General features: G+C 39.3%; 1 protein-coding gene across 3 annotated transcripts in view; it reads right to left on the reverse strand.

Annotated features, from left to right (window-relative positions):
* Positions 1-14,666, reverse strand: part of CDADC1 (cytidine and dCMP deaminase domain containing 1) — a 49,751-nt gene that overhangs the window by 31,787 nt on the left and 3,298 nt on the right. For 2 of the 3 annotated variants that reach the window (XM_011988788.1, XM_011988787.1), the window contains exons 1-4: positions 14,086-14,294; positions 13,242-13,339; positions 6,294-6,368; positions 2,672-2,849 (exon numbers count right to left, since the gene is read on the reverse strand). In XM_011988788.1, the coding sequence (XP_011844178.1) occupies positions 2,672-2,849; positions 6,294-6,368; positions 13,242-13,339; positions 14,086-14,167 (433 nt within the window). In that variant the 5' untranslated portion in view covers positions 14,168-14,294. Of the gene's footprint in view, positions 1-2,671; positions 2,850-6,293; positions 6,369-13,241; positions 13,340-14,085; positions 14,295-14,666 lie in introns of those variants that run through there. The other variant, XM_011988789.1, reaches the window with a different exon arrangement.

Here is a 14,666-nt window from a genome sequence, read left to right on the forward strand (position 1 = left end):
CCTCAGCCTCACAAAATGTTGGGACTACAGGCATGAGCCACCATGCCCAGCCTGAAGGTAGTGTTATTATGAAAATAACATTGACCTCGTGGACCATCAGGAGTCCACAGACCACACTTGGAGAGTGCTACATTTGCCTTGTAACTGAGGTAACAGCAATTCTAACTAAAGTAATCTAGCTGTAGCATGGGGTTCAGCCATGCTCCCTTCCTAAGATAACTAAATATAATACATAAGCCTAATCTAACATAGCAATTTTGCTTATATATTGTCCAACACCAATATACAAGCATTTCCATTGTAGATCCTTCCTGACTTTCCATACTTCATTATCTTTCTTGTCAGGATCAAATGTCTTAAGACATCAAGCAGTGAACTGCACTCTCCTATTCTTCCCTCTAATTTGTGGCTCCAAGGCTATTAAGACTGCTTTCAGCACAGTTAGCTCAGCACAAAGCACAACTATCTTTTATTCATTTTTCTCCCTTGATCTAGAACAGATCAGCCAACAAATGTTTTGGTTCTTTCACATTCTTTCATTTCTGTATCAACGTCATCATCTGAATCCTATTTTAAACCTTGCCTAATGCAATGGTCTACTAATCAAGCTCCCAATCTCTAATCTCTCCCTGTTCCAATTCAATAACAGCAATAACAAAAATTTCAATCATATTACATCTTTCTCAAGAATCTTCAATGTCTCCACATTGCCTACAAACAGGAACTGTAGGTCAGTTGAACATAAGTGATAAAACACATGTCCAATCTGCCTGGTTAGTTGGGAAGAGGAGAAAAAAATGCCACCACCACTTTCATACCTATTTTTTTAACGTATTGGTAACTGTAGTTGAGAATATAGAATCCAATCACTACCACAGATACCTACCTGCTCAAAACACTTGTTGCAGGCCAAGAGGTTTCTAGCCACATGACCCATTTCTTCTAGAAGTTCTGCCATTTATAGCTCAAGGCACTGACCTTGACATAGATCTGATCATTACTCTCAAGGCTTTGATGTAAATAAAAACAGCTCTTTCTCAAAACAGGCCTAGGAACTCTGTTCCATAAGATAAAGTTCAAAGGCCCTACAGTTCTTCAAAGTTCTCCACTATCATTATAATTCACCTGCCACTATTATCCAAGAATAATTCTCCATTTCAAATACTGACCCTAGAACTTTGCTTCTTACAACTTGATGACTCTATATGCACTGTTCCCCCTGACCAGGAATGTGTTCCTCTTCCTCTACCTATGATGCATTAAGATCAAGCTTAATCCTCAGCCTTTCATAATATGGCAATCTGCAGGGATCACTATTTCTCCTCTGAGACCAAATATCACTTACAACCTGTATCACTGATATGGTACTAGATAATGCATCATATTAAATTGTTATTTTGGCCCCCAAATAACACCTTGAGGGTAAAGATTAGGAAGCACATTAGTTTTTTGTTTGTTTTTTGATCTGCCATGATGCCTATGCAACAGGATGCATACTTTTTAAATGAAAGAATGATTGGCATATACCTGGGTGCAAAACAGAATCATAAGCACAGAGAGGTTTAGTGAATAGCCTGGTGTGGATGGATGGCTATACATTAAAAATTTGTGTTCCTCCTTCCAAAATGTAGAGTAGTCACTGAAAGACAGTTGCCCAGTGGGAACAACAGTTCTCACAATGGATGAGAACAGAAATAATGTATGCGACTTCCAGGTCAGGGTTTTAAGAAGCAGGTTCACCCTCTCTACTCATTCTTTCTCAGTCTGCCTCTGGATACAGAGGACTCAAAGCCCTAGAAACGACAACAGCAATGAGACAGAAGATGCCTAGCCCACGAATCAACCACATGGAGAAAGCTGCCTGCTGTTTAGCAACACATGCGTTGGACTATTATACAAGTGATAAATATCTAGTACCCTAAGCCACTGAAATTTTGTTTTGTTATAGCAGTTAGCATTAGTCTACTCATACACTGAGGGTCATTTAATAGGTTAGTAGACATGAATGATACCAGAATCCATGTTTTCTGATGTTACTCTTATAATGTATCAAACTGTCTTCAGATATATATTTATATATTTTTTATTTTGTTTTTTAGAGACAGGGTCTTGCTCTGTCACTCAGGCTGGAGTGCAGTGGAGCGATCAGAGCTCACTACAGCCTTGAACTCCTGGGCTTGAGCAATTCTCCTGCCTCAGCCTTCTGAGTAGCTGGGATTACAGGTGCGAGCCATAGCACCTGACTTTGAGATATATATTTCTAAATTATCTCTGTGGTATTTAGCAAATGTGTTCCCACCACTGCTCTCAGACAAATGCTCTTTCCTTCTTCTTTTTTTTTTTTTTTGGAGACAGGGTCTTGTTCTGTCACCCAGGCTAGAGTGCAGTGGCGCAATCATGGCTCACTGTATCCTCGAACTCCTGGGCTCAAGCAATCCTTCCACCTCAGTCTCTCAAGTAGTGGGGACTACAGGCATGCACCACCATGCCTAGCTAATTTATTTTTTGTAGTGATGGGGTCTCCCTATGTTGCACAGGCTATTCTTGAACTCCTAGGCTCAGGCGATCCTCCTGCCTTGTCCTCCCAAAGTGCTGGGATGACAGGCATAAACCACCATGCCCATCCCAGATAAATACTCTTAATCCCCAACAAACCCTTTTCTGCACTTACCATTTACAATCATTTTCAAACAAGCAGAACATGGTTTTCTGGAAAAATAAAGATCACAGTTTTTCAGCCTTGACCCATGTTTAATAAGAGCAATCTGCCCGGCATGTAAATCTTCACTAGAACAGTGGAGACCAACAATTTTCATGTTTTTCACCACCACAAGACCAGTTCTCTTTACCTACATTAAGATATAAAATAACAACTTATTAGTTATAACACCTAATAATCACATTATGGATTATACTTGAATTATTAATAAAATGGAAGTTTTGTTTAATTCTTTATCTAAACAGAGTTTGTACAAAGCACATTTCTCATTAGATCCAAAAACTTCTGAAACTTTAGTGTTGACTTTAGGCCAGAAATTTTCTAAACCTAAGCTCTACTAATCGAACGATTAAGCATGTAATTATCATTAATTTGTTCTAGTGAAAGATTAGATACATTATAACCTAGTAAAGGGCAAGAACTAGGTCAATTTGACTTGTTTCTTATAGCATTGAGTGTAGTACCATTTAGTATTAAGCTTCTAGATGGTAATAAAGAATATAAAGCCCTGATTTTACACATGGATAAGTAAAGCCCAGAAAGTTTACATGACTTTCTGAAAGACACACAGATGGTAAAAGGCAGATGGTAAAGCAGAGGTCATCTTAAATTTTAAAATATTTTAGATATTGACCAAAGTAAAGATAATTCTCAATTTCTTTCTAGAAACTACTGGCTGTATCAATTTTTAACACTATGGCAGTCTAGACTACTATAGTTGGGTTCCACCTCCTACTATAGGTAAGTTATAAAAACAAAAAGAAGGAAGACATACCATCAAGTGTCAAAAAGGATGAGAGAACTTGACATCAGAGCAGCGAGCGTGAGGTATCTTAGCAGTATTCCACAGAGAAGGGACTGGCTGAGCCTGATTTAAGCCCTGCAGACTGCGGACTGACTGGGGTTCTAAGCACGTCCAGTGGATCTCTTTGAGTGAAGGTTTTGTGTTACTATTGAACCTAAAGTGTCTCAACTTAAGCAAATATTAATCAAAGCTGGTATAACAATATCAGATAAAACAGACTAAGGTAAAAAAAAAAAAAAGTCAGTTCTGCATAAGGCACAAAATAATCTATGCTGTTTTCACAGCAAAAGCCTCTGAAGGAATGTAAACCTGATCCTTGGGCTGGGGACTGACTGTTACATGAGGGGAGCTTGGGCTGAGGAGAGGTTGTCCCTATTCCCCATCCCCTTCCAAAGGGATTTTACCCTATACTTATTCCCCAGTGCAGCATATCTGAAATCACTTTAAGGATCAGACCAAAGCGATATTAACTAGTCAATTTTCAGTTTCAGTTTTGAGTATAAATGTTTGAGATTATGGAGAAAAATTTGTAAAATATCTAAAAAAGAAGGAACAGAGAAGCTTTTATGGAATTCCATTTCTGAGTTAACCAACCATCTCCTAAACTAGAAAGACATTTAAAAAGGAATACAAAAATCTCTGCTTTACAAAATGTATACCTAGGAATGTATGTAAAATATGAAAAACCTATCTGTATTGGCTTTTAAAATAAGCTTTAAATTGACCTTGAATTTGTGAACACTTTCCTCTCCCTACCAAAATTTCTAGAGTTTTATGCTCCTCAAATGCAAAGTATATATTATTATTGATTTCTGAATACTTTCAATAAGTTTGTTTGTTTGTTTATTTATTTCAGACAGAGTCTCTGTCGCCCAGGCTGGATTGATTGATTGTTTGATTGATTTGAGACGGAGTCTTGCCCTGTCGCCCAGGCTGGAGTGCAGTGGCGTGATCTGGGCTCACTGCAAGCTCCGCCTCCCGGGTTCACGTCGTTCTCCTGCCTCAGCCTCCGCAGTAGCTGAGTAGCTCCTACCACGCCTGGCTAATTTTTTGTACTTTTAGTAGAGACGGGGTTTCACCGTGTTAGCCAGAATGGTCTCGATCTCTGGACCTTGTGATCCACCCGCCTCGGCCTCCCAAAGTGCTGGGATTACAGGCGTGAGCCACCATGCCTGGCCAGTATCATCGTGGAAAAGAAGTAATGTTGCCTCATCAAAAGATCTTGACAGAGCTCCTGTTGTTAAATTGAATCAACATGACCAGTGGAAGTGGCAGCAAGGGAATGATTTCAGCTTTAGATTTTCCTAGTTAAGCAGACAGAAATAAAGCCAGAAAAAAACATAAAAAAAAAAAATTGTTCCTATCAAGTGAGAAGCATACTCATCAACTTATTTGTTATTAGAACCACCTTTTGGGTCGACTTTATCACTTTTTTGTCTAGAGTCCTTTTCACCTTAGAAAATACATTTTTTTTCATTTTGCATTTAGGTAAGGCCAAAATATCAAGTTTGAGACAAAGATTTTTCCATCTGAAACTCAACAAAACAAATAAAAGCTCAAGTTGCATTCCATTTCGGCACTTCCATTTACTGCAAATCCCAGAGGACTGAATCTTTTCAGTGAATCACTGCTCTGAAATTGATTTTCCTTCACTTCGCTAACATTTTGGCAAGTCATCTATGTCACAGAGTTTTACACTAAAACATAGGCAAAAGGGGACAGTCTGTTTTGTATAGGTTTTGTATATGGACTAGTACATTGACTTAAATGGTGATTCACTATTTTTTCCCCTTGGCCTTTCTTAATATGAAAACATGTAAATATTCTGAGACAAATTATTTCTATATTTCTACTGGGCTCACTCAGAATGAATTAGGAAATCTCTAGGAATATTTATCAAGGTAACTCTTCAAAACATACATGCTTAGTCTCCACTCTGCACCCAATGAATTGGAACCTCTGGAAAACTCAAAAGAATAAAGTAACAAGGAAATACTATACAATATTAAAAAGAACAAGGTTCATCTTTCAAGTCTGCACTTTGATTTTACCCTACTTACCAACTAATAAGTTAACCTATTACTGTTTCATAGATATTAGCAGAAAACATCAAACTTCTGGGTTAGAAACAATGAACTTTATTATTTGCAGCACAGCAGTCAGTATGAGCACCATTTCTGTTTCCCTGCCCTCAAGTCCCATGATGGGTAATACAGATGGGCACAGATAGCTGCCTGGACACAGGGTGGGTAGTGTTATAGGAAAGGAACACTGAGCTTGAGGGTCCTACTATTTCATAGCAGAAAGTAAGAAAGTTTGCTCTTTGTCCTGGGGGAAGACATTACCTCAACCTTCAGGGCTGATCACTGCAAACACAACTCTGAGAAATGACCCAGGTAAAACTCTGGGTTTATTTACTAGGTAAAGTAAATGCAAGGTTAGGGCCTTGCATTCTTGGTATACCCAGCAAGGTGTGTGGAAGTGTGAGAGAACTAAGGGAGAGTATTTCTTAACACATCTATATGAACTCTCAAGAGTTTTTTTTTTTTTTTTTAAAGCAAGATGTAGGACATAGCACAGAATAATCCCACCTGTATTTTTTTTTTTAAAGGAGTGACATATAGTCTTGTAAATATACAGACCATTTTTAGAAGAGTATTTTAAAAACTCCCTTGAAAGCAGAAATGGAGGCACTTTTATTCTACTTTATACTATTCCTTTTACTTTGTCATTATGAGCATACATATATGTGAAATCACAAAAATTTACCTGTCTTTTGTCAGTAGATACTCTGGTCATCTCTTCATTATCTCCTAAGGGTCCATGCTTTCCCTCTTCATTTTTCTAATAATAATCAGATTAAGGAAAAAAAAGATTAGCACATAAGACATATGACTAATTCAACATTCCCATATTTAAAGGCTGGCGTCCTTGGCTTTGACCATTTTTTTTCCATGGTGAAACTCTACAATGACTTCCCACTTTGTTCAGATCAAGTTCATACTACTTTACCTAGTAAATAAACCTTTATTTACTTTCCCAAAACATAGAAGGACTGGAAATTGTGATCAGAATATAAAATTCTGAAGTTTATGGTTTCAGAATTGTGGCAGTTTTGAGTAATGGAAAAGTCCAAAGTGTGGCCATGAATGACTAAAGTGGGAGAGAGGTAAATTAATTGGAATAGAGAAGATAAGCAACTATGTAGCAAAAGTATTAGATCGGGACTGTGGTTGATAGGATAATGCCCCACCAGAGATCTCCTTGTCCCAGTCCCTGGAGTCTATGACTATGTTTTGTTACATAGCAAGGAGGAATTCAGGTTGCAGCTGGAACTGAGGCACTAACCACCTACTTTGAGATGGGGAGATTATCCTTGATTATCTGATTGGCCCAATGTTATCACAAGAGTCATTATAAGTAAAAGAGGGGTGTGGGAGAGTCAGTGATGCAACATGAAATACCTGACTGGCCACTGCTGGCTTTGAAGATGGAAGAGGCCCATGAGCCAAAGAAAACAGATAATCTCCACAGGTAGAAAAGGCAAGGAAAGTTTCTCCCCTAGAGCGTCTGAAGGGAATCTGGCTCTGCCAACACCTTGACTTTAGCCCAGTAAGACCCATTTCAGACCTCTTACCTACAGAACTGTATAATAAATTTGTGTTGTTTTAAGCCACCAACTTTGTGGTCATCTGTTATAGCAGCAATAGAAAACTAATACAGGTATATCCATGAGGGGAAAAGTGAAAACTGGAAGTAGAAGGAAAGTTTTGAGGCAGGGACCAAAGTCCTTCATTTATTAGTTCAACAAATACTTATTGAACCCTTGCTATATGGCAGCCTAGTTGCTCAAGATGCAGCTCTCATAGGGCTGATAATTTATGAAAACAGGAAAGTGACTATCAAGTAAGTTGATTAAGACAAAGAAAGTGGCATAGAATTCTGTGAGCTCCAAAATAGGTGGGATAACCGGGTGTGGTGGCTCACGCCTGTAATCCCAGAACTTTGGGAGGCCGAGGTGGGCAGATCACGAGATCAGGAGTTCGAGACCAGCCTGGCCAACATAGTGAAACCCTGTCTCTACTAAAAATACAAAAATTAGCTGGGCATGGTGGCACGCGCCTGTAGTCCCAGCTACTCGGGAGGCTGAGGCAGAAGAATTGCTTGAATCTGGGAGGGGAAGGCTGCGGTGAGCCGAGATCAGGCCACTGCACTCCAGCCTGGGCAACAAAGCAAGACTCCGTTTCAAAAAAAAAAAAAAAAAAATTGGTGGGATAGTTAATAAATTGATAAAGTTTTAAAGTAGGAATGGGAAACTCTGTAAATGTTGACCTGCTAGTCTTATGAAACAAGTGCTGGATGCTAGAAAAGAAACAACCTTCAAAAAGAAGTTTATAGGAAAACCCATGTTCTGCGAATGAGGTTTCTGTTCAAACAGAACAGGAAGTAGAGGAAGTGATGGTGTCAGTGGAAAAACGGTAAGGATGTGGGTGCTAGTAGTGGTAATAATTATACGAGTGATGATAATAATAGTACCTAACATCTACTGCATGTTTATCATGTACCAGGCCCTAAATTATCTCATTTAATCCTTATAACTTTATAAAGTAGCTCCTATTATTTCTGTTTTACAAATGAGGAAATTGTGGCTGAGAAAGATTAAATAACTCAACCATGGTCACACAGGTAATAAGTGGATATGCCAGATCCAGCCCAAGATCCATTGTCTTAACCATTATGCTACATTGCTTCTGTTCTGGAAAAGTACAGTGAGGGCCTTTAGCATAAGGTACCAGAAGACACAATGGAAAGAGTTAGGAGGCTAGGTGCAGTGGCTCATGCCGTAATCCTAACACTTCGGGAGGCTGAGGCAGGCAGACTGCTTCAGCCCAGTAGTTAGCGACCAGTCTGGGCAACATAGCAAGACCCCATCTCTATTAAAATAAATAAATAAGGAGACAAGAACAACAACAACAACAAAAAAACACATAGTACCTAACATGTGCCAGGCACTAAGACCTTTACAAATATTAACTCATTCATTTCTCATAAAAGCCTCATGTAGTATATACCAGTAACATTTCATTTTACAGATGAGGAAGCTGACACTGAGAGCTAAAGTTACCCAAAGTTATACAACTAGTAAAAGGCGGAGTCAGAATCTGAACCCAGGCAGGCTGGCTGTAAAACCACAGGCTACTCTAAGACACTAGACTAAGGTGCTGCTCTAATGTTTATACTAACATTACAGTATAAGTATTTTCTTATGTTAAGTGAAAAGGGTAGAATCCAGAGTTAAATGATCTCATGTAAGTAAAGAAAATAAGAGAAAAAAGACTAAGAAACAATTTTTAAAAAGTAATTAGTCTCTAGGAGGTAGAATTATGATAAAACTTTTCTTCTGTCCATTTTAAAAATAACAAACATTTATTACTTTGGTAATTCATAAAAATACTTTTAGTAAGACAAAAGGTTGGTAAAGTATCAAAAGCAGTATTTCCAATACATTACATGTCTAATTGCATCTTGGTGTTTCTATTATTTACTCTGTACAGCAAAAGCAGACAAAGAATTTAAGTGAAACAATCTTATTACTTTAGCTTAAAGAAGTTTTTTTTCTCTTAATAGGAAAAAGTTTGTACTCAACTCTACGAATACCATGTGCAAATAATACTGGAAAAAATATACTATAGTAAATGGTAAAGAAATACTAGGCACAAAATTGGGTAACATTTCGAGGAATTTAATATTTCTACAAGTATAAACACAATGGCAGCATATACTATATGTATATGAAATTTAGATGTATTCTTATTGTATAATTTAAAATAAATAACTTAACTCTGTAACAGTACTGAAACTGTCAAATATCAAATTGTATTCCTGCTATGACTGCAACTACCTGCAAAATTATGTGGATATTAACTAGTACAAAAAGGAAAATCCAAGAGAAACATTTAAAATATAAATAAAAAACATTTAAAAATGTTGCAGCTATTGATTCAGTCTTCAGTTTCAATGATAATGTTTGTACAATAAATAACACTATAAAAGTGGAGTACAATATGCTCCCTTTCATTCTGTATTCTTCCCCCACACTATCATTGGTCTTGCTTTTTTGCAATGGCCATGATATGAGAAGAACTAATGAAATTATATACTTCTGCTTTATTGACATTAAATAGACAAGTAATTGACAACCTACAATCATGTTCTAAATACTTGGTAATTCTGCCTTTTTTGGAATTTAAAACACATTTTTTCTCATATAAACAATGTTAAAAATGATAGTCAAGTTCCCAAGCTAACATGCAAAAGCCTATTTCACCCAGATCACTGCCAGAGTAATCCTGAGGCTCTCCCTCCCCGAGTGCCTCAGGGTCCCAAGGCCTGTAAGTAAGAACAGAAGTAGAGGCCTACCCAAGACCATGGTGAGAGAGTTGTAGTCCTAGGAGACATGGGTGTGGGAGCACAGCTGGAAAGACACCAATGCAGTGAATAGGAGCTGGGCAAGCTCCAGGACCAGGAGCTAAGAATGATAACCTTTCATATAGCCAAGTCAATCCTACTTCCAGGTTGCCTGGCTTTCTGAAGACATGGATGTTCTTTGTTTTGATGCCTTCTGTGCTCATTTCTATGTGTTTTAACTTTCCATTTAAAAGGCTTAAATAGACGTGCGTATGAGTCAGATTTCTAAATAAGATCCCAAATAAAATATTTGAAACAAAAGACATTTCTTTTCATTTAGAAAACTTCCATGGTGTCCGCCAGATGAAGGAACGAGATGCCAGGAAAACTAAGAGTCATTGGCTTGGGAGAAAACAGAGACTCATAACCCTGATCTTTTGTTAAACACGATATAAAGTTGTATAAAATTTTGTTGCTAATATAGTTTTGAAATTTCCTTGGTAGTATTTTTTTAAACAAAATGCTAACTGAAAGCTTTATCTCAGTTTTCTCAGATCCACAGTTTTCTCTACAGAGTATGAGGTAACAGTTGGGTGTGTATTATTTGCAAACAAACTTCAACAATTAGTTGGCCAATCAATTCCTTCCTAATAGAAACATAAATATCATTTTTCACTAGTTAAATATAACTTGTGCCTGTTGAAAAAAATTTCAGCACAGGATGTAGTGTGTATGAAAAATAAAATAGAACTAAAATGAGACCAAATCTGGATATTTACAAAAGAAAGAATGTCTTTTCAAAATTTGTAGTCAATCTCTAATATGTTCAGTTTTTAAAAGTCTTTTATTTTTCTTTTCTTTTTTTTTTTTTGAGACGGAGTCTCACTCTGTTGCCAGGCTGGAGTGCAATGGCGTGATCTTGGCTCAATGCAACCTCCGCCTCCCGGGTTCAAGCGATTCTCCTGCCTCAGCCTCCTGAGTAGCTGGGACTAAAGGTGCGCACCACCACGACCAGCTACTTTTTGTATTTTTGGCAGAGATGGGGTTTCACCATGTTGGCCACCATGGTCTTGATCTCTTGACCTTGTGATCTGCCTGCCTCAGCCTCCCAAAGTGCTGGGATTAGAAGCATGAGCCACTGCGCCCAGCCTGAAAGTCTTAACTCTCTAAATATTTGTTTCTAATCTGGCTCTTCAAAATAAATTTTATCTGGAAAAAAAAAAAAACACACAAACACAAAATCCCTAACAGCTTGGATATCTACTTTCATAAAATAATACTAAGCTATTAATAAGTAGAAGGAATAAAGGGACTTCAAAATTAATGAAGGAAATGAAGAGCTTTCTCAGCCATTAGTAAAATGTAGAGCCAGAGTGGGTGATGAGGGTAAGAAATATGGAATAACAATGTATAACATTTTAAATAATGTTTTACTATCTATAAAACACTTCACATAGGAATTGGGGGAGGAAACTACGCCAAGAGATATCATTTTATTATGAGAAGTGAATATCCTCACATCCCGTTAAAATTCCTCAATGCAATTCCTATATCGATAGGATAAAATCTAAACTCCTTTGCAAGGCATACAGTGCTTTTTATGATTCCTGTCTACATTGTCGAGCTCCTTTCCAGTCTCTTCCCTCTACCTAATTTCACTTTCTGGCCTGAGGACCACAAATTCTCTCATTCCTCCAAGCTTTTCCATGTAGAGTTCCTTGGCTTGGGCAAATGTCCACTCATTCGTCATGTCTCAGTGCAAATATGACCTTCTCTGTGAATCCTTCCTTCACTTCCCCATATAGAGCCTGGCTCCCAGTCTTGCCAACATCCCTGCTTATACTGTGTACTCACTCCACCAATTCTATTTTAATTGTTTAAATGCCTAGTGTTTCTTCTCATTAGAAAACAAAGACCATGTTTTTTCTGCTTTGTGTCTCCAGTGCCAAGCACAAAACCTCATCCACAGTAAAATGAAAAGAGTAGGTAGTCTCCTAAGAGTACTGTGGGAATTTAAGGATTTATAGTCTTTTTCTGGAAAATCTAAAGCAACCTTTCTGCAGAATTATTGGCAAGTTAGAAACCTCAGCGAGTACATGCAGAATATAACTACAACTTTGTAAGAGTAAAATAAAAAACCTCATGCTTAAGATTGGAAGTACCAAAATGTTAACAGTAATGTTGTTAGAGTGATGAGAAGCCATGGGTAATTTTCTGCCCCACCCCTCTCCTTTTACCTCTGTTTTCAAAAATGTCTTAAATGCTCAACTTAACCTAATATTATTTTCCAATGGTCGTGGCCCCCTATAAAAATAAATGCCAACACCCTAAGCTTCCAAAATTATCAAACAGAAATGATGAGAACCTAGCATCATGCCATTCCATGCATGGAGGAAAATGAGAACCTAGCACCTTGTTGCCCCAAGGGTAGGAGAAAGAAAAGATGTAGCATGTCCATTCTTCCAATTCCAATATATTGGCTTTTATGATTATTATTACTATACATTTCTGATTTTTTTTTTTTTTTGAAACGGAGTCTTACTCTGTCGCCCAGGCTGGAGTGCAGTGGTGCAATCTCAGCTCACTGCAACCTCCAACGATTCTCATCCATGAGAACTGTTCAAGTGATTCTCATGCCTCAGCCTCCTGAGTAGCTGGGACTACAGGTGGATACCACCATGCCTAGCTAATTTTTGTATTTTTAGTAGAGACAGGGTTTCACTATGTTGCCCAGGCTGGTTTTGAAGTCCTGACCTCAGGTGATCCACCCGCCTCAGCCTCACAAAGTGCCGGGATTACAGGTGTAAGTCACTGCACCCAGCCCATTTCTAATCTATTTGGATCCTGTCTTTCAAGATCCAAAAAGAGAGTACTTCCATCCAACATTAACCAATTAGCATTCATATAATGGTAGATGGTAAAGGGTATATGCTAGGTAAAATAAGACATGGTCTCTATCTCCAGGCAATTTATATATTTCTGTGGCAGAGGGGCAAACTACGTAGATAAAACACCAACAGTATATACAATTGGGGGAAATTATGTGGTATAGACAATAATCTTATTAGCCAAACTGACATATGAATACCATTAGTACCTGATAAACATGGCAGTCTCAGAAAGTATTTTTAGAATGGAATATGACTTATTATAGCTAGGAATTATAAAGTGTCATGTTAATCAAGAAAGGTAATTTTAAAATCTTAAGGCTTGTTAAGTTTGGTTTTAGGTATGACAGAAACTGGAGCAATAAACTCAGATTTTAAACCATTGCGTTTCTAAGGGGAAAAATTATGAAACAAATTATACCTGAGATTTTTGCCTCTGGGCTTCTACTGCTGGGAAAAGCTCCATCCAGAGGCTGAGCAGAGTGAAAAGGTTGACTTTAGAAAGTCTTGGTATCTGACCTACAAAAGAGACGACAAACACTTTAAAACGTGTTACTAATGGCGAAAAAGGGAGCCAATCTCAATGCCACTTGGGTGCTGCAGCATAAGCCCAGCTGCTTTCGCATGAGGCACAGAAAAAGATCAGGGTATAAGAGAGTCAGAAGTATCTTAGCAGGAGACGCTTCAGTCTTAGTCGTGGCTACCTCCTTTTCCACTTAAAAAGTTGGGCCCTCTTTCTCCAGCCCTCACCCTGCAGGAAAAAACGGTACAGCTAATACACATTGCTGGGGGGACAACCCAAAGCAAGCTGTGAAAAGTCTTCGCATCTGACGTCGTCGTGGTGCAAGCTTTTCTTTGGACTGTACTGGCGCGTAGCTAAAAGAAAAGCCCGAAAAATGCGCTGACCTTCGACGGTAAAGCAGTCGAAATACAGGAAATACAGGAAAGCGCCACGTGCGGTTAATTTGGAAATCAAGGCAAAAGCGCGCTTTGGAAATATTCAGGCTCTTTGACCTCAGAGCCCCAGCTCTACCTCCTGCGAGAAACAAATAAGAGGGGTTAAAAAGTCACACTTCAAAAGCCGGTGCGACCGAGCCGAGCGGTTCTGGCGACTGAGGAGGGGACACGGAGAGGGCGAGCAGGAGACATCCAGAAGCAGCAGGGGAGGCAAAGAGGTGCAGACAAGGAATCTGGAGTTCAATGACGGGAGACGCACAGGACAGAGCGAAAGGTAGGGTGGCGGGAGCAGGGTCCGGGACACTCACCGGTCATGCTGCCAGTCTGGGTGCTAACTGACCGCCCGGCCCTCGCGCTCTCCAGATTTTGCATCTGCCCAGCTTCTTTCATCCCAAACCTAGCGTCCTCTGCTGCCAAGGAAACCTCTCCCAGTCAGACATGATCTTGGCCTCAGCGTCCCCGCCTCTCGCCTCCTCTCAGCAACTGTAAGGCAATGGCCCACTAGGCGCAGCCAGATGACGCCTCAAGCTTGACCGCCACTTCAGGGCTCCTCGTGTGACGTCATAGAGAGGTGGGGCTGCGGCGCCAGAGGGCTGCCCCTCGGCCGGTGACCGAGTTGATAAGCACCGAGTTGGTAAGCACCGAGCTGTAAATCGCTTGAGACCTGTATTTCGTTGTGTCGTTGGTTTTGCCAAGTAAGGTCACTTGAGGATTTCTTGGCTCGAGGTCCCAGGTTGCGCAGACTCTGACTGCATCGAGTTGAGAATTTTGGTCAGAATGTTAAAGTGGAAACCTACCCCAGGCTATCATGGTCAGTGTTTTAGAGAACTTCGTGGGTGGGGGTGTGGAGCGGGGCGGTCCAGGATGTTCTGTCATCAGAGACTGGCGG

This window comes from Mandrillus leucophaeus, unplaced genomic scaffold (assembly GCF_000951045.1).
Source record: "Mandrillus leucophaeus isolate KB7577 unplaced genomic scaffold, Mleu.le_1.0 Scaffold338, whole genome shotgun sequence".
Taxonomy (NCBI): Eukaryota; Metazoa; Chordata; class Mammalia; order Primates; family Cercopithecidae; genus Mandrillus; species Mandrillus leucophaeus.